The 23,488-nt window shown below is 46.5% G+C and overlaps 4 protein-coding genes and 1 pseudogene across 4 annotated transcripts; 1 reads left to right on the top strand and 4 right to left on the bottom strand.

Annotated features, from left to right (window-relative positions):
• The first annotated feature begins 1,986 nt into the window (after positions 1-1,986).
• Positions 1,987-3,155, top strand: LOC123186283 (tuliposide A-converting enzyme 1, chloroplastic-like). Its single transcript, XM_044598068.1, has one exon. The coding sequence runs from the start codon at positions 2,143-2,145 to the stop codon at positions 3,109-3,111; it is 969 nt and encodes a 322-aa protein (XP_044454003.1). The 5' UTR covers positions 1,987-2,142; the 3' UTR covers positions 3,112-3,155.
• Positions 3,156-5,721: 2,566 nt separating this feature from the next.
• Positions 5,722-6,693, bottom strand: LOC123186282 (heavy metal-associated isoprenylated plant protein 2). The gene is made up of 2 exons (XM_044598067.1): positions 6,353-6,693; positions 5,722-6,258 (listed from the first exon to the last, which is right to left on the bottom strand). Exons 1-2 carry the CDS (start codon positions 6,435-6,437, stop codon positions 5,903-5,905), a joined length of 441 nt encoding a protein of 146 aa, XP_044454002.1. The 5' UTR covers positions 6,438-6,693; the 3' UTR covers positions 5,722-5,902.
• A 3,210-nt stretch (positions 6,694-9,903) lies between these two features.
• On the bottom strand, positions 9,904-9,998 carry LOC123038387 (uncharacterized; annotated as a pseudogene).
• Positions 9,999-10,422: 424 nt separating this feature from the next.
• LOC123190668 (inositol-pentakisphosphate 2-kinase IPK1) lies at positions 10,423-14,792 on the bottom strand. Its single transcript, XM_044603358.1, has 8 exons — positions 14,407-14,792; positions 13,978-14,092; positions 13,307-13,510; positions 12,860-13,004; positions 12,176-12,216; positions 11,975-12,085; positions 11,113-11,700; positions 10,423-10,949 (listed from the first exon to the last, which is right to left on the bottom strand). The coding sequence occupies exons 2-8, from the start codon at positions 14,077-14,079 to the stop codon at positions 10,776-10,778; spliced, it is 1,365 nt and encodes a 454-aa protein (XP_044459293.1). The 5' UTR covers positions 14,080-14,092; positions 14,407-14,792; the 3' UTR covers positions 10,423-10,775.
• Positions 14,793-15,283: 491 nt separating this feature from the next.
• LOC123190669 (protein HEAT INTOLERANT 4) lies at positions 15,284-21,676 on the bottom strand. The gene is made up of 14 exons (XM_044603359.1): positions 21,357-21,676; positions 20,614-20,652; positions 20,456-20,509; positions 20,307-20,370; positions 19,882-19,940; positions 18,942-19,066; positions 18,758-18,817; positions 18,372-18,430; positions 17,415-17,488; positions 16,351-16,389; positions 16,212-16,274; positions 16,049-16,096; positions 15,830-15,958; positions 15,284-15,739 (listed from the first exon to the last, which is right to left on the bottom strand). The coding sequence occupies exons 1-14, from the start codon at positions 21,510-21,512 to the stop codon at positions 15,692-15,694; spliced, it is 1,017 nt and encodes a 338-aa protein (XP_044459294.1). The 5' UTR covers positions 21,513-21,676; the 3' UTR covers positions 15,284-15,691.
• Positions 21,677-23,488: the final 1,812 nt, after the last annotated feature.

Genomic DNA, 23,488 nt, shown 5'->3' with positions numbered 1-23,488 from the left:
TGACAAGTGTCGTTATACAAAATACATGATGTGTATTTGGTCTTATATGACTTTACTATTTGCTAGCGTGTTTTTCTACGTGCGCTGGTTTTAGCTGCGTGCATCATACTTATGCAGATGTCAGATGCGTGCTTATTGTGTGTGTGTCTTCTCCATTCTAAACCCGAAATCCACCCTTTTGTCAAACTACTAAGAGCAACTCCAACGCAGGGATCCAAACGGACATGGATTTTGTCCGTATTTTGTCCGTTTCGATCGTCTGTTCGCCTCACGGACATCGGGCGGACACGCGCGACGTGTGGATAAATCCAACGCAGAAAGACCAAAAAACAGACAAGAGTATCGGCGTCCCTCGACGCAGCGCTCCTACGCGGCTGCTGCCACCGGCCCGCCGCCCGCCGCGCTCCTCCTCCGCTGGCCGCGGCCGCCACCCGCCTCTGCTCCTTCGCCTGCCGCGGTTCTCCGTCAGCCATAGCCGTCGCAGCGGCCTCCGCCCGCCTCCGCTCCTTCCCCCGCCGCAGCTGCAGCGGCCGCTGCCACCGGCCCGCCGCCCGCCGCGCTCCTCCTCCGCTGGCCGCGGCCGCCACCCGCCTCTGCTCCTCTGCCTGCCGTGGTTCTCCGTCAGCCGCAGCCGTCGCCGCGGCCTCCGCCCGCCTCCGCTCCTTCCCCCACCGCGCTCCTCCGCCCGCCACAGCCGTGGCGGCCGCCGCGGCCTTCGCTGACTCAACCACCTCAGTGTTGCGCCCGCGCCGCCGTCGCCCGGCCTCGAGCTCGCGCGCCCGCCACCCGCTCGCCACGCCCCGCCCGGCCCCGAGCTCGCCACGCCGCGCCCGCCCCGAGCTCGCCACGCCCCGCCCGGCCCCGAGCTCGCCGCGCCCGACGGCGAGCGACCTGAGCGCGCGGAGCAGCGAGGTACCGGCGAGGGTGGTGGGCGCGAAGTAGGCGCGAGCGAGTTGTAGCCTTCCTGCCTCCGTCCATTGACGAGGCCCACGACGGCGTCCTCGATCCCATCTCTTCCGACCGAGAGAGAGAAGAAAATGGGAAGGTGCGGGTCGCTGATTTGTAGGGCCAGGGCGGACAAGAGAAGCCACCAGCGGATGGGAGCGGACGACGGGAGCGCTCGCTTTTGTCCGCCGCGGACACATTTCTTTCCATATTTACGTTCAATTTGGGTCCGCGACGGACAGCAAGTGGACAACGGGCGGACGCTTTGTCCGTTTGAGTCGCCTCGTTGAGCCATTTTTTCTGTCCGGATAACCCAAATGGATAAAATGGGTCGCTCTATTGAAGTTGCTCTAAGTAGTTCAATGGCCACGAGCCCACGACCCCACCTAGCTGGCTTGTGTGGTATACATGACCAGCAGACAACCTCGTATGCAGTTCACCAGACTTAACAAAAGAGATGAGAGGTAAAAATGTCATGTGGTCCATGCTAATCGCTAGCTGGTGAAAATTCATTTCAGCATGTATGTGGCCACACTGTTAGTGAAACAACAGTTTTTTTTCTTTAAAAATTTAAAATCCGAATTTCAAACTTAGACCCATATATTGTCGCATGACCAGTTTCATCAATAAATGAGATAGCATCACCAATTTGTGGAATTTCATGTGTCGTTACAAGCATCAATTTGTCCACTCAGGTGGGAACAGGAAACGAGATATTGTTGTCACTTTGGGATTTTGTTTGAAATATAAAAAAATTCGGTTCGGGGCGTTGTCATGGCGTCCACCACTCTCGAGTATGTTTTTGATGACTGTGTGCATTTTCAAGCTTTCTTCTTTAAAAAACAAGTTGAGCTCACGAGTCAAACAAGAAACAACTAATGAATGCTATCTGGATAGCTTTGGCTTGAAGAAGGTTTTGACAGTAGAAACTAAAGTTTGAGAAATAATCCTCTTTTAACAGCTAAACAATGTTAATTATCTGGACGAAAGCTAGCTTTGGCTTCAAGTAATTGAAGTTTGGCCGTAGAAATTACCTGCCATTTTCCATCAGCTGACAAAGTACTTAAAATATGAGGCCAGTGCCTTCTCGGTGAGTTGACGAGATCACAGTAATAGCTGCAGCAAGTAGCCAGCTACCGCAATATACTACCGGAGCCATCCATCACTTGATCAACCCAAACTCCGACTGCACCAGCCATGTCCGCCGCGCCTTCCGAGCCCCCGGCGGCCACGGCTGGCGACGACGAGCTTCTCTACGAGTCCATGCCCCGCCTCCGCGTCTACAGGAGCCGCGTGGAGCGCTACCTGGTGGGCTCCGAGTTCGTCGCTGCCTCCACCGACGCCGCCACCGGGGTCGCCTCCCGCGACACCGCCATCTCCCCCAACGTCTCCGCGCGTCTCTACCTCCCACGCCTGGACGCGGCCGACGCCAGGCTGCCCATCCTCGTCTACTACCACGGCGGCGGGTTCTGCCTCTTCTCCGCCTTCGACTCCAACTACCACGCCTACCTCAACGCCTTCGCCGCGCGCGCCAACGCCATCGTCGTCTCCGTCGAGTACCGCCTCGCGCCCGAGCACCCCGTCCCCGCCGCGTACGCGGACTTGTGGGACGCGCTCGCCTGGGTCCTTTCCCAGGTCGCCGCGAGCGCCGGCGCCGAGCCGGATCCGTGGCTCGCCCGCCACGCCGACCTCTCCCGCCTCTACCTTAGCGGCGACAGCGCCGGGGCCAACATCGCGCACCACATGGCCATGCGGGCGGGCGCCAGCGTCCGCGGCCTCGTCCTGGTGCACCCCTACTTTCTGGGGAGCGACGAGGTGGGCTCCGACGGCCTGGACCCGGCGATGCGGGAGCGGCTCGGGAGGCTGTGGCGCGTCGCGTGCCCGGCCGCAGCGGGGGAGGACGACCCGCTCATCAACCCGCTCGCGGACGGCGCGCCGGGGCTCGAGGCCCTGGCGTGCGGGCGCGTCCTCGTGTGCGTGGCCGAGGCCGACGTGCTCCGCGACCGCGGCCGCGCCTACTACGACCGGCTCGGGGCCAGCGGGTGGCCTGCCGAGGCGGAGGTGTGGCAGGCGCCGGGGAAGGGGCACAGGTTCCACCTGCTGGAGCCGGGCTGCGACGAGGCCGCCGCGCAGGACAGGGCCATCAGCGGCTTCCTCAACCGCTGACTCGCCGGCCACGAGCTCGACATCGCCGGAAGAGGAAGAGTCAACTGTGTCTGGTGTATGTTGAAGTGAAAGTTTGATTTACATTCTGTTTGCATAATTGTTTTTTTCGACAAGATCTTTAAAACAAAACTAATATTGAATATATTTTTTGGAAATTAGTTTTTAGACAACTAAATAACCATGCTTCAAACTTGTTTCGTACAATTGTTTTAATTCCATGCAAATTTTTTTTAATAATGTTGCATTCTATTTCGTAAAGAAAAAAAATCTAACTATTACACTATGGCTCGCTGTGTTCCGTTGTGTATCATAATGTTACATTGTCTGCCGATGTGTATCAAATTGATTCTTCTTAATTTTACAGTGTTTCATCATGTTTCAGAACATGGATTTTCAAAATTGTTAAAATATATTCAAAAGTGGTCTCGTTTTAAAGTTCTCGTTGTCATAAACACAAATATGCAAACAGGTCATAGATTAAAATTTTGATTCAAAAGATAAAGTAGATTTTAACTTGGAAATAGAATTAAAAAGTATGGGATGGTGGAGCCTCGCCGGGATAGTGTGCTTTCATGTGTCAGAGAAAAATATAGCAAGTATCAGCAGCATTAAACCATCAATGCATGGCATCGGATCTTAAGGAAAAATCAACGGCTCTCCCATGCACGGTACCTCCCGTGCACGGGAGAATTGCTTTTCTCTAACTTCACTGTATACTCTTGAAATAATAACTGTAGCTTCGTCGCCGATGAATACTGCTTCGTCTACTATATACTACGCTTTGTCCGGTTTATAACTCTAGCAGACATTCAAATACTTTTTTGGGCTAATCAAAGGGTGATTCATCCAGTTTTATGCATGTCGGAGGACCAAAACCGTCGCCGATCAACTCCTCGCTATGAGTGCTGGTGGAGCTGCGCCATTTGTTTTATTTTTTGAAAACCATACATCTCTAAAACTGTGAAAAAACGTTCAAACACAAAATACAGAAGAAAAAATAGAGCTTGAGGGTAGCTTTAAATGAACACACACTCACAAATCAAGGAACATCTACTCACAAGACATCATATCCACACTGAGACTCATTAACCGCCTTTGCATCCAATCAACATGGACTAATATTTTGCAGTGTCCACCTTCAACTTACTGTTGATGTCTGCCAAAGCACGAATTGCCCCGGTTGCTTTGCCATGAAACAACTTTTTGTACAAATTCAGGTTGGCCTTCATCTTGTGCTTGTCCCCTTCCTCTTTGTTCACCTCCCGCAACTCCCAAAATGCCTTCATCAACCTGTGCACTCGGTTATCGAAATATTGCCCACCTTGTTTTTCTTATCTAGACGCTCGTTACGCGCTATGTGTGACTGTGTGAGACACACCATCTTCCTCCACCCGCAAGGGCATCGGAGTCCCAAATAGACCACACAAGTAACCTTATTGATAAACTCATCCCCGAGATTGGTGATGCAAGGTACATCGACCTTCGTCACATCAACAGACCAACAATTGTTGTGCTCGAAAGCTCTGCAACACCAACCTTGTTGCGCTTGCGTCACCAGGTACGCATGGGCCTTTGATCACCCATTGCAACATGAACCATGGTGTGGTGACCTCCATCTATATGACTTGGGCTTTTGTCATCCATTACGTGACATGGGCCTCTGATCATTGCAACATGGACTATGTTGTGTTTACCTATTGCAACATGGACCATGTTGTGGTTAGATGCTGCAATCTGGCGGTGGGATGCGGCAGCACGCTCCATGTGTGAATCCATGGGAAGGAGTCGTCAGGGGAGAAGCCGATGGATACATGGAGAAATGCGGGTTGCAGTGGTTGGTCGTACGTTGTCGGTGACTGCGGTGGTGGATGGGCTGAGCCGCACATGTGGTTGGGCCGGCAGATCTAGGATGCGGCAGCACGCTCCATGTGTGAATCCATGGGAAGGAGTCGTTGGGGGAGAAGCCGATGGATACATGGAGAAATGCGGGTTGCAGTGGTTGGTCGCACGTTGTCGGTGACTGCGGTGGTGGATGGGCTGAGCCACACATGTGGTTGGGCCGGCAGATCTGGGATGCGGCAGCACGCTCCATGTGTGAATCCATGGGAAGGAGTCGTCGGGGGAGAAGCCGATGGATACATGGAGAAATGCGGGTTGTCGTGGTTGGTCGCACGTTGTCGGTGACTGCGATGGTGGACGGGCTGAGCCGCACATGTTGTTGGGCCGGCAGATCTGGGCTGCGGCAGGGTTGCGATGGACGATGCCTGATGGCCGGGGAGGGTCCCGACGCAACATGGGATAGGGCAGTGAGCAGGGAAGAGCAGGGGTGTGGGTAGACGATGCCGCCTGCTCGGCAAAATACTTGCGGTTGCGGCCGCATGAGGAGACACTTAGAAGAAAGGGAAAGCGGTAGGTGGGCCCATGGTCCAACCCGGGACTGGTTAGGATCCTCTGCAGTACTGCAGAGTGCAGTATAGTCACTGACATGTGGGACCCGGCCCCACATGTCATCCGGTGTACTGACCATAAAGTACTACAGAGAATCTCAACCCCATGGGGACGCGTGGCAGACAGAGGAAGCGGTTGACCCAAAATCAAGGATCCGTTCGGTTGATTTGAAGCCTTTTCCATAACATTAGGTATTTATTCAGAAAGTTCAGCTAATTCTCTCGAAGGAAAATCACGGTGGAATGCTAGTGCGCAGAGGTATCGGTCCGGGGTTTGAATTACCTATATCGATTAGTACTATGGTCCAAATAGCAGTGACACAAAGAGACGATTAGCTAGCTAGCTACATGATGGAGCAGGGGTCCTGCTGCTGCTGGTAGTGGCAGGGCACGACGGCGCACTGCTCGTACGCGGGCCACGACGGCGGCGGCGCCGGGACGTGGTGCACGTACAACGTCACTGGCGGCTCAGGCGCCCTCCTCTCCGCCGCCACATATGTCTGCTGCGGCTTCTGCTGCTCGGGCTTCTTCTTCTCCTCCGGCTTGGACGCGGTGGACGCCGACGGCGGCGGGCCGATGGTGAGGACGTCGGCGCGCTTCCCGGCCTTCCTCCTGGTGGCCTCCACCACGTCCACCGGGTCCACGCCGCCGGTCACCGTCATCGTGCCCTTCTCCGAGTCGACCTCGATCTTGTCCACACCTGGGCACAGCACGTAAGAGCAACACTTAACCAAGCAAGAAATGCATGGCCTCGCTGCCAGTTCGGCCATGCGATCTGATCCAAACGTACGTACCTTGGAGGCTGGAGACGGCGAGCATGACCTTGCGCTTGCACTTGGCGCAGGAGGTGTCCACCCGCAGCACCGTCCTCTTCGACATGAGCGCTCTCGCGTGGTCGATAGAACCGATCCCGGCCGACCTCCACCACGACAACGACAACGCCGGCCGGCGGCTCTGCTGATGTCTGGTCCCGGGCTATATACAGACGGGTAGCGGTGGTGTCCCGTTTGGGTTTCAGGTGGTTAGGGACCCCGATACGGTCGCTCAACCTCCCCGAACGGGAAGTCCACTGGCTACGGAGTCTAGATATTCTAGATAGCGAATTAGCGATTCACCTTTAGTTTCACCAGGTTTTCAGCCGGGGAAGCGTCACACGAGCCGGGATCAGGCGACCCGATTTTATGTCGCACACACGACGTACTCAACTGTTGTTTCGTCGTGGCAAACATGAAGTCGTCCTTTCCCTTTGTGTGTGTGTGGTCGTTGGGTGTTGGAACCACTTTAACCTGTACATATGACTTCATGCGTGCGGGGTTGTTAGCACAGTGGTCTTGGTGCTCAACTCCTGGTGCATTCTTTTTTCTTTTTTTAAACCGGGCATTACCCCTTTCCAGGAAATACAAAGTTTCCGGCCGGCCATAGACAAGAGTGAAAGTCCTGGTGCATTCTAGACTTTCACAAACGGCACAGCGCACAAATTCAAGAGGTACGGTGAAACAGCAACAGCAAATTCAGAAGATATACTGCAGATGCCCGTCAGACCGTCAGAGCACACAGGGAACACCGTGGCCAGGTGGCCTGCAACGAGAACTTTAGAGTTTTCGTCTGTGCTGCAAACATTACAGCATGTGGTCGCACCGCTGTAAGACAAGTCTGTACATCTTTGTGTCTGTGTATCGAATTCGTGCCGTATTTTCTGCCGCGACGAGACACCCGGTAGGTATTCATCCCTGTACTAGTCATAAAGCTACAATAACAGCGGCAACAAACAGCAGTGAGCGACCGCTCTGCTGCATCTTTTTTCCCGCCCAAGGGGAAGAGCTCCTCGACATTGGAGCTGTACTTACAAGGTTACAACAACAGCCGCAAGAAGAAACAGCAGGGGCCAATCTCATGTGCCGTTTCTGGTCCAGAGGCTTGGAGGAGCTCCTCAATGTTGTGGATCAACCTTTTTTTTCGAACCGGGCTATACCCCTTTCCATTGCAAATGAACGAAAATACAGAGTTCAGAAACATGTCAGGAGGAGGGAAAGAGGTAAAGCGAGTCCGGGCATTGCCAGGAAACCCACTACATTCGCCCGCTATCGAAACGAATGTCATGGGGCGAAAACCTAGACAACACCGAATATCCACAGCAAACACCCATAAATTTTTAACTACAGACAGAGACATGAGACATCCACAAAAGAACCAAAACGCCACCACATGATCGTAAGGTCGCCCAGCTCCAGCCAACGAGGTTTTGCAGCCCTTCAATCTCCTCCGATCGGCACCCTCGCCACGTTGCACATCTCCATCATACGCATCGTGCTCGACCTGATCAACCTTTGTGTCATCACTGGTGCCTCCTCCCTTTGGGGCAATTGCATCATCAAGATAAAAAAAATTCAACCGCTAAGCAACAAAGGCGCCATTTTGAGCAATACAAACATCATGATATACCTCAGACCAACAACACATGCATGTATCAACAACCTAGGGTGTCCTCTATCATGTGTGTTTTCAGTGTACACACATAGTTGCATCATACAGATATATACAGCTGCATTTTTTAGATGAGTATGGCATTTTCTGTAAGGCTTTTTGAAGGGTTCCGTCTAAGCAAAAAATAAAAAAGGCACGATTTTGAGAAGTACTGCCGCGCACCAAAAACACACATATGTATCAACAACCTAGGGATTTTTTAGCGCTTCTTTTTCCATTGGAGTGTCTTTCTTCATTGTACAACACATACATCACTGCATCATGCAGTACAAACAACTACGTAGATACTCGAGATAAATACAACATTTTCTGTTGGGTTTATTGTAAGGTTTTGTCATCCATGTCTATAAGAGGGGGTCAATGACACTAGTAAGTTAACATACTTTAATCCGTTCCTTCCTTTCTTGGTTGCTTATTCCGGAGACATGGACGTCCACAAGGTCAAGAGGCCGGGCTTGTGCTTGTTGTTGCTCCTGGCATTCCTGTTGCTTCCTGCGGGGTAAACCTTGCCTGAAACAATAATCGTATGAAGAATGTACTGTAGTTGTTTCTCGGTGTGTTATCTTCTGATGAAGTGGTTACCCAAAATCCTGTGCATAATTTGTTGCAGGGTCTGAAGGTTAAGGTGACTAGGTGAGACTGTTTGCACAACGTTCAGCAAGACCTACTCTCACTCTATGTGTGTGGACTTTCCTTGCCATAGTCACTGCAAGCATGAGGGCTTCTTAGGCGGGGATTGCCACCCGTTCGGTGACCACTGGAAACCTGCCTATTACTGCCTGTGCGAGTACCCCTGTGGCTGATGGGGAAATCGCTTCATGATGTGAAGCGGCATGTGATGATGTAATAAATAAGCTCTTAAGGAGAGCCGTCCGTAACTTGCCAATAAATTCCAGTTTTGGAATGTTAAAATAAAAATAAATGATTACTTAATTAGGTCTGTCTAGGACACATCTATATGTGATTAGTTTTAGTGAATAGTTTCAGTCTGATTTGTGTTACTTTAGTTTCGGGCCTGCGTGCCGCCTGATCTTTTCAAAGATCTGTATTCCCGGTTCCCTTTTCACTCATATTGTCGTTTTAGGCTGACTGCTCCTCTCAGTGAGCTGCTGTATAACTGGAGGTCGCGTTTTGGTTTCATGCTAAGTAATGGAACTGGGGAGGGGGAACCTCCCTGTTCATCTAAAAAAATATCTATATGTGATATAGTTATGTCTCATCTAAGCTGATGTCCACTTTGTTTGTGGTCTATTTTTTGTTCTAGTTTTTTTGTTTTTCGTTGCTACATTATATATTTGTGGGAGGTTAGATGTAACATCCTTAAAAACATCTAGATATGAATTAGACAAACTGTACTTAGTTATAACTTTTTTTAACAGAATATAGATGCAAGTGGTTGTATATAAGGCACCTTGTAGTTGATGTTCCTTTATATCATGTGGGAGGAGACGTTTTCGTCAACTACAAGGCGCCATATATATGAGCGCTTAATTATACTCCGTCCGTTCCGTTCTTTTATATAAGGTGTATTTGTTTTTTCAAAAGTTAAACAAGTGCATGTTTGACCAAGGTTTTTAAAATATATAGCAATATCCACAATACGGATTTTATATCATTTGGTCCATCATGAAAAGTAGATTCATATTTCATCTATTAGCTATTACAGATATTGCATCTACAATCTTGGTCAAATATTCAAATTGTTGACTTGCACAAAAAACAATACAGCCTATACTCTGGAACGGAGGGAGTATCGCATCTCTTATCATTTTATTTTTGGTGGGGGTCTCATCATATAACACCTCTTCAACGAAACGATGAGAATTAGACGAAGATGCAAAAACACCAGTGCATAAATGTCCAGAAAATGGACCTTTTCTCAATGAGACCTGACATCCTTTTGTAGTGGCCATGCTAATCTCCACTGCATTGGTCCAACTTTACAAGCCTCCAGTACATCCCCCCACCCCCCACCCCTCCAAAAAAATGTAGCTCGATCCTCTGCATGAACTTGCTCTAGTTCATTCGGATAATTTGAGACAAAACCATATATGGTCATTGGGTCTAATTCACATATTGTCTCGTCTGGTTGCTCAGTCGTTCTAGAATTCAGGTGCTACATGGAAAATCTAGCTACACGATATAAATAGAGACAACAATGTTGTCCAGAAACAATAAGCAACTGAGACCAGAGAAGGAACCGCAAACTCAAAAGTTGTGCAGTACTCCCTATCTCATATTAGTTGTCACAGAAATGGATGTACCTAAACATATTTCAATGCTAGATACATTCATTTGAGCATATTTCAATACTAGATACATTCATTTGAGCGACAATTAATATGAGACGAAGGGAGTAGTACATACGCCAGTTATCATCTCTGAGGGAAGCGGTGAAATGGCTACACCGTAGCCTGCAAGGCAAACCTGAGCTCCCATCTCTGCTGCAGATACTGCAACATGTGGTTGCCACTGTAAAAGTCTGTTCATGCATCTTGGTGTCTGTATCGAATTCCTGGTGTATTTTCTGCTGCGCCGAGCCACCCAGTAGGTATACATGATGTACCACTCATAAGCTACAGTAACAGCGACAACAAACAGCAGTGACTTTTTCCCGATGGAAGGGAAGAGCTCCTCGACAATGGAGCTGTACTTACAAGGTTACAACAACAGGCGCAAGGCGAAACAACAGGACCAATGGCATGTGCCGAGGCTTCAAGTTGAAGGAGCTACTCAATGTTGTGGCTGAACAGCTGTGTCATCACTGGTGCCTACCCCCTTCTGAGAATCACAAGGAACTCGCCCGATTTCCCCGCTCTTAGTGTAGAAATTGACGATCTTTTGGTCCAATTTAAAATAATGTGTCATCTTATCCAGAGGCTTCACATCCAGATCAACAAAGTATGCCTACGCATGGAATATGCAATTTTATGTCATTCACGTGCAAACGAACACCGCATATAAGAAACGCATAAGCGGAATCAACGGTTCAACAGTAAAATATACAAGTACAGAAGTTGCTGACAAATACAAGATGAAGGTAACAGGAACACATTTCACAGAAACATACCTTGTAATCATAGGCTCGGTTCACTGACTGGAGAAAAACTGAATCATACTCGGAATCTGTTCTTTCACACTCTCTTGGCCGGAAGCACATCATGAGGCTACAGTCCTTTGCAGTAGCAGAAATGAGAAAGTCCCTCACAATCTTACAGCTCTTGTCCAAAGGAAGAGAATGCAACACAGAGTACTTGTGCAATAGCTCAGCATCAGTTATATTTTTGCAGACCAAACAAGGCTGAGAGATGATGTTGTAATACAAATGAATTGCCCCTTCGATGTCATGATCATCCAGTTTTTGAGTGGCCAAAAGTTTATCCAATACTCCAGATTTAGATATTGCCTCTGACAAGAGTTCAATAAAGTCAGATAGTTGTAGCCCACTAACCTTCCTCAGATCTTCAAGACACTTCTCAGTTTCATTAGCAAGGACCTTATCAGCACCACCTCCCATGCCACCAAAACCTAAGGAGCCATTTACAAAAATCCTGAAGTTGTTCTGAGGAGTCGAGAAAAATGACTTGATGGCCGTGCGTATTCTTTCTTTTGACCCAGAGAATAGATCAAGGGGGTCATATTCACTTGTCTTCGATATCTGAAATTTGTTAAAAATGTGTTGGGAATCAACCTGATTTCAAGAACCAATAGAGATACTACAGTATTGCAAAGTATGTCAACCTGGCAACCCTGAATTCTTAAATAAACAAGAATGCTTGAAGATATTTTGATTCAAAACAAATATCACCAAGACAGGTTTGTTTTTGCCAAAAGGCTACTTTGTCTTTCAGTGGACAAAGAATAGTCTAGGATTCTATATAATCTATCAAACATAGCTATAATTAGTTTGAAATCTGTTAAGATTGACATACCTGCCCCTGATGAAATTTGAGGTGTTGATGCATCTTGTACCGTGTTACTTGTTTCTTAATAGCATTTTCCTTTGATATATATTCTGATGATGGAAGAAACCCACATTTGGCCTGGATGGTGAAGCATATAAAAAGCATGTCAATTAGAAATAAATATGTCAAAACAAATAATAAGAAAAATAAATGAAGCTTCGAGTGTACCTTTATCTCCACTGCAATACAGCTGCTACCTCTAGGTTTTCCTGTGATTAGAAAATTTAGTGTAAGAAAGTACAAATCTAAATGCGGGAAATCTGCCATAGAGTTCTTAATAGCCTACCACAAACCCAATGGAAACCACTACTGAATCATGATACAGGTTAGCATTACTGGACCAAATATCCTTCTGGACAGAAACCAAAGATTTTTTGCAGTGAAACAAGATCAAATCTACAATACAAATCCGTAAAATACAAGAAACATAATTTTGTAACTTTCAGATTAATGGAGTTAGGAAAATCCCTACTATATGTATCCATGCAAAAACATCCCAAGTTTCAAAGGAAGTGCGACTTTGGCATAAAATAGTGCTGTTTTTTTTTTTGGAGGTTGGGCAACTATCTTGATCCTACCATTTGGCTGTGGCGAGTAGCACTAGAAATCCTAAACCACCATGGACTGCAAGCTATTTTTGCAAGACTTATGAATGGCGAACTTAAAAAAAATATACATGCAAAGAAGCTCAATAACCATGTAATACAAATAGAAAATAACAAAGCAAGTAAAACTCATGCTACAAACATTCCATCCAAGGTTTGCTGCATTAAGAGGGAAAATTTCACTTTCGTCATGCTCACAAGAGATGGGATGCACTGTAATAGTAGGGTTCAGGTTCCAAAACTTTACCAGAAAATAAGGAGTGGTCAGAAATTAGAAGGGCAGAATCAGCATTGGTGTCAATTGCGCTTGCATTCACTCGCCAAGCAGGACGGGCGCTGAGCACATTCTTTCCAACAATCTCCAGAAAATCCTTAGACACAGAGACACGAACCTGCACCACAAAAAAATGACATTATTTGACAATTGACATATATTGAAGCGGATCCAGAGAATAATGACTTTTGAAAGATCTTAACAAAAATGACAGCATATCTTTATCCAAACTTAATAGGTTGCATACTGATACCATGTTGTCCTTATAGACCAGATTAACTGGGGTGATGTTAACATTAGGAGATTTTCTCGCTGTTTCTAGAAGAACACGGAATTTGGAAATTTCAAAAAAAATGATGATAAATTTATGACAAACATATAACTGCAACAAACATAACTGGGTCGAATATAAAACCGTACCCCGCCATCAACATGATCGTGCCCCAGATGTTGGCTCATGACATGTACTGCATAAGCTTGTGCCACAGAACCTTGCTTGACAGACTCGATCAATTCTGGGATGTCACCCCACACGAGCTGCTCGTAGCTTGAGAAGTTTACGCAGTTTGGTGCTGGTTGAGCCTTGTCATTTAGGACCTTCTTGGCCCGCAGTACCTTGCCAAGCTGTATGCAAACCAAAGGTAGATCAGCAGAGTATAATCCCTGTCAGCTCTGAATGTATCAAACGAAAGCAAAATGGGGAATCATGGGAACCAACTACAGATAAATAGGATGGCTGTTTCCTGGTTAGAAATGGCTAAAAAACTGGTAGGGAACAAAGAGCTACACCTGACCCCTGCTGCTCTCATGTTTCAATAATAATAAAGTGAAAGCAGATGCCTAAATTAAGAGGGCAGCCCTACCCATAATTTATTGATTGCTACAGTGATGCGTGCTTAATTATCAAACAGAGCAGTGGGGACAAGCTAGCATCTCTGATTCTAGGCCACCAACTTCCCGATCGGTACACCAATCAATCTAGGCAGGGACAAACCAAGTCCAGAATCTTGCAGTAAATAGATGAAAGCTAAGTAGGTACCCAACAGCACAACAGAACGAACCTACTCAGAGCAGAGCAGAGCATAGCATACCATGGAGGGCGAGGAGCCCGTGTAGCTGAGGATGAGATTCGCCGCGCCCTCTCCCTTGTAGACCCAGTCCTCGGCGTCGCCGGCATGCAGCACCACCTCCATCTCCGCCCGGAATCTGCAGCCAGCACGGGATCAGACGAGTGGATCCGCGCGCAAAGAGAGAGAAAAAAGGCAGTCGGAAAAGCCAAACAAAAAAAAATCGGCAGAAGAGGGCAGATGGTGAATGCATCTAGACATGGGCGAATTTGTCGTTTGCTCTGCTGCCTCACGCCGCAGGCCCGCGGCATGGCCCGTGGCCGAAATTACGCGCGAGAGAAGCTAGTGAGGCTTGTCTCTGCTCGGCGCCGCATTCCGTCGAGCAGATGGCGTGCGGGCGGGAGGCCGCGGAGGATTCCGAGAGGAGCGGTGGAGGCGAGCGCGGGTGCTTACCGGCGGAGGCGGGGGGCAGAGCTGCGCGGGCGCTAGCGCCGGACCGCGCCCCCGCGACGGCCGGAGGAGAGGCGAGGAGGGCGGCTGCAGCCCGCGGCGGAGAACGCACGCCGCTCGCTCCCGGCTCGTGTCGCCGCCGCTGCCTCTCGCTCGCTCGCTCGCTCGTGCTGCAGACGCTGACGCTGCCGCTGCCGCCCCAGTTGAGCGGTTCGAGGAATCCGGGCCCGGAGGTGGGAAAAGGAAGGCTGCAGATTCCCGGGAAGCCGAAACGTGGAGGAGAGGTGGACGCCACGCGGACCGCGGGGGCTTTCCTCTGCATGTGGTTCCAGTGAGACAGACAGCGTGCCGATGCTCATGCTCGCATCAACGCAACTTGTCGTGCGTGACCTGTGATCATGAGCTCCTGTACCCACTACCCACCCCACCTACCTGCGGTCAGTGCGCTCGCTCGATTTGATGCAACGCATCAACATATCTTTCATCTCCCCGAAATTTACCGGAATTTGATCAAATGTTGCAGTATATTTTTTTGTCACGGTGCAAACAAGGGTTGCCAAAATTTTCTAAAACGGCCTTCCTGCGAGGATTACAGCCACCGTCTGAACTTGAACCGCGCACAATTCTTAATCCAAGTAATACTATAACAAAATGAACTTTGCGACAAAAACTGCCGCGTGTACGAGCAGCTCGGGTACCATCGCTAAAACAACTGGTGGTATCCTCAAAATCATCGCCACGTTGAGAATGCCAACAGCCGAATAGCTCTTGGCAACGGGATGACCGCCGTTAACAAGTTAAAGGAAAAAAGAAGGAAAAAAAAACTACCACTAGTTGCAACGCAAGATTTGAACAGCACAAATTTTACACAACGCGCACAGGGTTAAACATCAAAATATATAGGGATCCGATCAAAATACACAGGGTAAGCTAAACAATAATGGGTGAGAAGCCAGAGCTGTATTGGGTGAGAAAGGGAACAAACTGTTCCTAGAATAATTGTTCTACTCTTACAGGATCTACTTTCTCGCCGCTACAACTATCTCCCACAATGTTACATATCGCAGTACAAAGAGAAGTAAAATGCCGACGGAGGAGACACTCAGGAGCATGGGTGAAACTGTACTACAATTGAGTTCAGACGCAACAAAGTTATCCATTTGGCCCAATACAAGCCCCGAATTGAGTCTGCCAACCAAGCAGGCACATCTCCAAGTCTTCCAAAATTTCCACCCGTAGCTTGGATGGATAGCTTCATATTGTGCGCAGCAAACTATGAGGTTGTACATCACAGCAGTTCATGCGCGTGGCGGTAATATCTATTGATGTACTTCGCCTGCAGAGTACAATATACACAGAGTTAAAATGCAAGGCTTGTTCGACAAATAGTCCTTTCTAAGGAATACAGAGCAATGCTGCTGCACACCTGTACTTGGCTCACATCAGGAGTGTCATCGGTTTTTACAGGATAAAATTTGTAAAACCGGATATTTTCAAATGCCGCTTTCAACTTTGGATCCATATCATCAATAGCTTTCTTTCTGGCTTCTTTAGCCTGCATCAGGTTTGGAGAAACATTTGAGTAGTGAATAAATTAGATTCTTTGGTGAAGGTAAATTAATTAACATTTTGCTTGATTGCGAACCTGCTTCAGCTCTCTCTTCCTTTCTCTAACTCTCTCCTTTATGAAGTCCTGTTAATGAAACATTCCAGCAAAATTAGGAAAATAAATCTTCTCAAGGTAATCAGCTGACTATACTAAGTTATGCACTACAGCAGAGCAAGGACAAAAAATATTGGATGTGCACCTTGAATTTTTCCTTCTCATCCTCCGGCAAGACCTCGTCTTTGACTTTCTCATCAATAAAATCCTGCACGGCAGTGCAATGATTAAAAAAGATACATTTCCATGGGTAGCATAAGAAACAAAACAAATTTCATACAAACCTCCATATCATCCATTTCCCAGTCGAAGTCGCATACTATCTGCAACAAGCAGCAAGAAGTAAATACAGTAGTTTATAACAAGAATTAACAGCTACTAGAAATAAAAGCCGAAGAGCCAACTAGGAAGCATTTAATTACACTCCTTAAAATAATTTTCGTGAAGCATTAGCTAAAAGCGGGTAATGGTATGAGCAGTTCTTTGTTTTATCCCTTCATAGATATACCAAACCTAAGAAATATGTGCTACATTTTTGGGTAACGACTTCTCAAACTTATGGCATGAGCTACCTTAAGTTTGAGAAGTTGTCTGGGATAACTCATGCTCACGAGGGAAACATAAGAAATATATTACACCCCATCACTGGCATCACACAGCTACATCAACACAAAAGATAATCAACTCATAGGCTTGTTATAATACAACAGATACAGGCAATCTACATGTACATAGAAAGAAGTCAAAAGGTCAACTCGAGATATGTCATGCAGATTCTCTCATAAGCCTAGTTACCAAACATTCCATAAATAACTACAACCTCCTTAACGGTTTACAAGGCCCCTAACCAAATTCAAGAATTTGGCAAATACAAGGCTCCTTGCCTTCCCCGGGTCTTCATTTAATTATTGTTAATTGATTGTCTTTGATTGGCACATTGGCAACAAAATTGATGCAGCATCTAGACAAGATTGATTGGGTGTGCAACACAATTAATTAGCATGTGGGCCTCAGAGTAATTAAACAGAGCCTAAATTAGAACTATTGGTGACTGCCCTTATCGTTGATTTGAGTCAATTAAAAGCATCACAACCTACACTGAGTTAAGTTCACAATCAAACAACCTTTTTATAATGTTTTGACGTAGATTATAGAGGCCATGTTGCTACACACATGATATCTTTGTTGACTTCTCTATCAGCAATTACGAGATTATGGCTCCTCTATGAGCAAATAATGAACAGCCAACTTCCGAGGAAAAATAAGAGAAGCAACAAACTTTCATGACAATTAAGACAGTAGTTCCAACTTCCAACATGGTGTTATAGACCTTGTGAAAGAAGCTTACCGGGGGTTCTAAAGGATACATGATATTGACAACGGTATCATCTTCATCTTCAGGAGGACTAAGTGGCATATAATCTGCAAGATTTTTGCAACAGGGTAAGTGTTCCTGCCTCTTGCCTCGGAAAAATATATTATATTGCAACAGGTTCATGAGCACATCACATTACTATCAAGGGAACCATAGTAGCAAATATTTCATTTCAGATATATATATATATGGAGGGATTAAACAATATAGTCAACTAGTTGTGCTACTCAGGTGAGTGGGTACGTTGGGTTCCTCATGTGATCAATACCCTTCGCATATATTAACTCACACTACTCTATGCTTGTTTCACAATTGCTGACCTTGAAGGTACAAACACCACCAAAGGAGATCCCAATACACAGTTCATGAAAAATTGGGCTTGGTTAACATGGTATATAGTGGTATCAAACCAAATTGTTTCAAATCAACCAATATGTATTTTTAACCAATGATTATTAAATATATGGCCCACCATTCACAGCTCTAAAAGTGCTAGGCTATAGAAGCCACATCATCTCCTGTCTGGCACTTTTTAAAACAAGGATGCCATTTATATTTTTTATAAATGAAATGTCATTCGTCCAGCAGAAGAAAAGCAGCAAACTAAACATCCAAAGTCCCAATGAAGTGACGTCCCAATGAAACAAAAAACAGTAAGCAAAAGGCTTCACATCCCAGACATACTATTGCATAGCAAAACATTAAACTAACACGTACTCCTAGTTGTGATCATGTATTGCAAAATATTAAACTAAGACATAGTCATGGTCATATTTTATATTATATTAAGGGAAAAATGAAACATGTAGATTACATATTCACCCAAGAAAGAAGAAGTACAGAAATGGAACCATAGGATCCAATAACAACAACAGATATTTCAGAAGACACAAAAAGCAGGCCTATGGAAACAATCAAAATTCAGCTTACAAGGCATGCAGTAGTCAAACTTCTTCACTCGTTCTTCTTTCAGATGCTTCAGGGCAGACCTGCCATATATACAAAATTAGGATGCTGGGAGCCTGGGACAACTCCAGGAAAAAATATATACTCCCTCCGTTCCTAAATATAAGTCTTTTAAGAGATTTCTATATGGACTACATAAAGAGCAAAATGAGTGAATCTACACTCTAAAATATGTCTATATACATCCGTATGTAGTCTACATTGAAATCTCTAAAAAGACCTATATTTAGGAATGGAGGGAGTAGAAGTTTAAGATGGGAGCATTTAGAGCAGAGCTCCATCAAACATGAATAACTGATAGCAACAGAGCTCCATCAAACATGAATAGTCAGTATTGCAATAATACCAACCTTCGCTGAGTGCAGCCAAGAGTGAATATTTTTGTTTTCAAACTGTCAATTCTGCTGAGCCTGAAAACAAAGCAGGAGCAAAGTAAACAAATGCACAACTACATTGCCAAGGGGGGTAAGTAACGATATGGTAGCCCAAAAGAGAATATAAGAAATATAGTTGAAATAAATAAAATGTTAGTACCGGTCCTCTAGTGGAACATAGGGCACCCAAGCCATTTTCATCGCCCTCATTGGTACTATTTCTTCATTTTCCCTTTGGACAGAATTTATACCAATTTTATCTGATGGAGGGAAAGGGCAATCAACCTGTACAAGAGTAAGAAATGCAAGAGCTGTAAATCCATCGACCAGTGAATAAAATAGAAAGATATCAGATCTTCAGGAAGCAAAACAATTAAACAATCACAATGTACAGATACACCAAGATCTGCACACCTAATTTCAGGAGGGGGAGGGGGGGCGTCTGCATTGTGGGTTCGATACCATCAGCAAAAGTGCGGCAAAAACACGTAGTTTGCATCTCCAGGGTTTATAGGAGAAAAAGGGAACCCCAGGCAAAATAGTCATACTTAAGACTGACATAACAAAGGTAGAAAGTGTCCTTAGCACAATCCAGCCCAGCGAGAGTTTTATGCATATGACTTAGCACAATTAGGAAAGTAAGATAAGATAAATATAAGCAAGACTAAAAATATATCCGCCGGAATAGCAGATCATAATCTCAGACGCCTCGTTAACATTAATGGGGTATATTAGTGGAGCAAGCCATTTAATGGGATAGATTAGTGGAGCAAGCCATTTAATCATTGTCTACTCATGAAAGACATGAGATTATTAATCACAACAAATACTCATGCATTCCCCATCGAGTGCAGTGGGTCTCTTTATCTTCATGTACAAGCGAGCAAGGGTCATTACTGATTACATGCAAGATACCATACGTTTTATGTAATGCATTAATTATGAAATATAATATGGCTAGTAAAATCATGAGAAAACATGCAATTGAGAAAGAATTTAAGAAATGCGTCTTTCTATCAATCCACTCCAGAACATAAAATAGAATACCAAAGAAAACAAAGAGATAAATTCTCAGGTAAAAGGAATGGATGGAAACTTACAGCAACCACAACGGGAATAAGTACTATCTTCGATTCACCATCAACATTCAACAGTTGAGCTGCATAGCAACAGAAATAAGCCCATTAGACCAATTATATAAAACCATGTAATCTACAGGGATGCTCAGGGAATTTTTCAGTATTAATAAACTGTCGTAAAATAGCTCTACAGGATAATATAGAACTACATATCTACAGCCTACAGGGATGCTCGGGGAATTTTTCAGTATTAATAAGCTGTTGTCAAATAGCTCTAAAGGATAATATAGAACTGCGTATGTACAGCCTACAGGGATGCTCAGGGAATTTTTCAGTATTAATAAACTGTTGTTAAATAGCTCTAAAGGAGAATTACTTAATTTCTAGATGATTGTTAACACAACTGATAGTGCCAGTTAGCCAGCCAGTGCTAAAATACTACTTACGCTCAGTGCTGCCAAATACGTAGACCGTCTTCCCATACAGCTTCCCCCCTTCTTCTAGAGCTTTCTGTTCACCAACAATAAAGAATGTATTACAATGCAAGGAAACATCATATTGAAGGGGAAATTTGAAGATCATCTATTCATCATACCTCTAAATTTTGAAAGTTCCAGTTGAACTCCTTAATCTTATCAATATTTTCCCACTGCAGATGAAACAAGCATTAAAAGTAAGGCCAAATGTGTATGACAGGGAAGTATTATGCATGTTTGCGTGTGATTAAAAACAAGAACATGAATGCGCACAAACCTCTGTCCCAATAGGAAAAGCCGACAGCCAAAGATCCTCCTGAAGATAGTAATTGAACGTCAGGCAATATGCAGAAAACACAATACAAACAAGGGCACAAAGCATACGCCCTTCCTTCAAGTGAAGCATCTAATGAATTCAGCCAAAAGAGCCAACTCATAGCACAACTTGAACGGAATGGCCACATCACAGTTAAAGCTAGGGGGTTGCATTGGAAAATCTGATGGTCATTAAGCAGAGGAAACATTTTCTTTAGTAATTTGCACTTTGAAACTGGGTCAGACATGCGTAGGAGACAACCATTATGCTAATTGTCTACACTTACGCTATTATTAGGGACAGGAAAACATGTCCTGTAAACAATCATCTCCTAGACGAAAGCAACTAAGCATACGACATTCGCTACCGTTGCAATGGGTCAACTCCAGTGCAATGCACAGCACAGCATTCCAGGAGAAAACAGAACCATAATCAATCGGACAAGTACCAAACTCTAAACAAATCTAGATATTTCAGCGGAAAGGGAACAGCAACAATATGAACCAGATCGCCATCCCCTTGGCCTGATTCGAAGAGCGTAAAGCTCGCGGCAGCAAAGAGCAACGGCACGGACACAGACGCACGCTAAGCCGTACCAGCAGGGCCAATCAAGCCCGCCGCCAGCCGCCTATGCAGGGACCTAGCGAACCCGAAGCACGCAATCGAGAGCAGAGAGCAGGAAACCGTCGGGAAAGCGTCCTCACCAGATTCCTCGGCTCGTGGACGTACTCCGTCTCGGGCTTGGGCTTGGGGGGCGCCTTGGAGCGCTTCGGCCGGCCCCCTTTCGCCGCCGCCGCCGCCGCCGCCTGGCTGTCACCGGCCGCCGCGGCCGCGCGCTTCCTGCCCTTGGCGCGCGCCATGCTTCTCTCTCTCTCGATCTCTCGATGTGGATTCGCTAGGGTTAGGGTTTGGTCTCGATTGGGATTTGGGGATTTGTATTTATGCGCCGGGGGAGGAGTGGGAGTGGGAGTCGATTTGGGGGGAGCGGCGCGTGAAATCGACGCGGACGCAAATTTGAAGCGTGGAACCGACGGGGAGCGGAGGGGAGGGGGGGAGAAGAGGGTGGCGGCGCGGGCCTCCGTGGCGTGGGGTGCGCGATGGGCTTCTGAGCCGTCGGATCTGACGTGGGCGGCCCTGGCCCGTCGGATCTGACGTGGGGGCCGAAGGTGGTCCGGACTGCGCCAGTGGGTGCCCTCGCGTGGAAACTATGCGACCTTTTTTTTATCGGCGGTGGGTGTGCGCTGTCTGTTGGAGAAGCCAGATTCAAAATTGGTGACTATGACATGTGGGACCAGGACCACGCGCCCAGATTCAAACAGAGGGACGTGCGGTGTTTTTTTAGTACCGGTGACGTCGTCCTTCAGCCCACGGTTTTCAGTCAGCCAGATCGGCCCACGGCTTGGGACTGGAGATGCCGCATGGGCTGTGTAGTATTTTGTCAGTTCGATCCCTCCTTAATTTACACTGTTTTGCTTTGTTATTAAGGAAATGGTTTTTTTTTTTTCATGAGCATGCCTCGGCCTACCATATTTTCATTGAAGACAGCAGAATATTAAATATGTACAAGATGATAGCATTATGGATAAGACCAAGCACTCCAAAGTCCGAACACTCCAGGAAAAAGCTAAGGAACGACTCCCTAATTACATTCTTCTAAACCACCCCACCAGTCGCCTTCCATTGGCCAAGTTCCTCCATGATCAGACCAATCAGCGCTTGCACCGGACGTTGCTGCTTCGGGTTGTCGAGGACTCTGGCACTTCTTTGTTTCCGTTGATGCCAACACATCAGAATGATAAGCGAGTCGAAGCCTTTTCTAAAGTTTGTCGTTGTAAGCAGCCCTATCTTCAAGCCACCACTCCTCCCGTCTGTTATCATGGTGTGGAATTGTTGTGGGGATCTGCAACCTATAGAAGCAACTAGACCAAACTTGTCGGGCAAACACACAACCCAAGAGGGCATGATCCACCGCGCCTTGCTCCTGCAGGCAAAAAACAGGGGATATCTGGTCCTAAAGGCCGTGTCTAGCCCTCTTATCTGATGTCTATTGTTGATAATGCCAGCAAGAAAAAAATGCAAGTGAGAGGAGGCCAGTGGCACCACATACATTTTCGCCCATCTAAATATATATCACTGTTAGTTAATATTTGGTATGTAGAACTGGCTGAGTACTGACCTGGTGTCGACCACTTCCAAGAGAAAGAATCAAGTGGGAACGGTGGTTATTTCCTGAACTGCCCTCCATAGGATACTGAGTTGTGCAACACCCAAGCCAAATAGTTCAGGCTTTATGCCATCCAGCCATCTCCAGTTGATAAGCATCTCCTTGACTGTACACTTGTTGATTGTTTTTTTCCCAACTGTCGTGTCACAAGCGGTGCCAAATCCATAATACAACGCCCCTCTAGGCATCGATTGCTCTGAAATTGAATCTTGGCCCATCTCCTAGATTAATCTACACTAGACTATCAAACGCGTGTTTGGCAGCGGTGTCCACAAACAAAGGCAATCCTTGCCAAGGCCTGCTAGGTTTAGCTTGTCGCAACCATTCCTAGTGGACACGGAGTGCAAGGCTTGCAATTTTCAGATTTTTTATCACCATGGCTCCATTTGCTTGGGCTTGCAGATGACATTCCATGTCACAAGGCATTTGCTTTCACTCACCGCAATAGAACCTTCCCATGAAAAGACCCACCTTAGCCCTCATCCACTTCTCAATCGCCTCCAAAACCCGGTCAGGGGCCTCCATGATGAGCAAATGGTCGATAAGTTTGGTAGCAAAGACCAAATTTATTAGAACCAACCTCTCTACCCTATTAATATGCCCTCTCGGTCG

The sequence above is a fragment of the Triticum aestivum genome, chromosome 2A, assembly GCF_018294505.1.
Source record: "Triticum aestivum cultivar Chinese Spring chromosome 2A, IWGSC CS RefSeq v2.1, whole genome shotgun sequence".
NCBI classification, from domain to species: domain Eukaryota; kingdom Viridiplantae; phylum Streptophyta; class Magnoliopsida; order Poales; family Poaceae; genus Triticum; species Triticum aestivum.
Note: the sequence above shows the minus strand (reverse complement) of the source record. Positions and strands in the feature narration are given on the sequence as shown.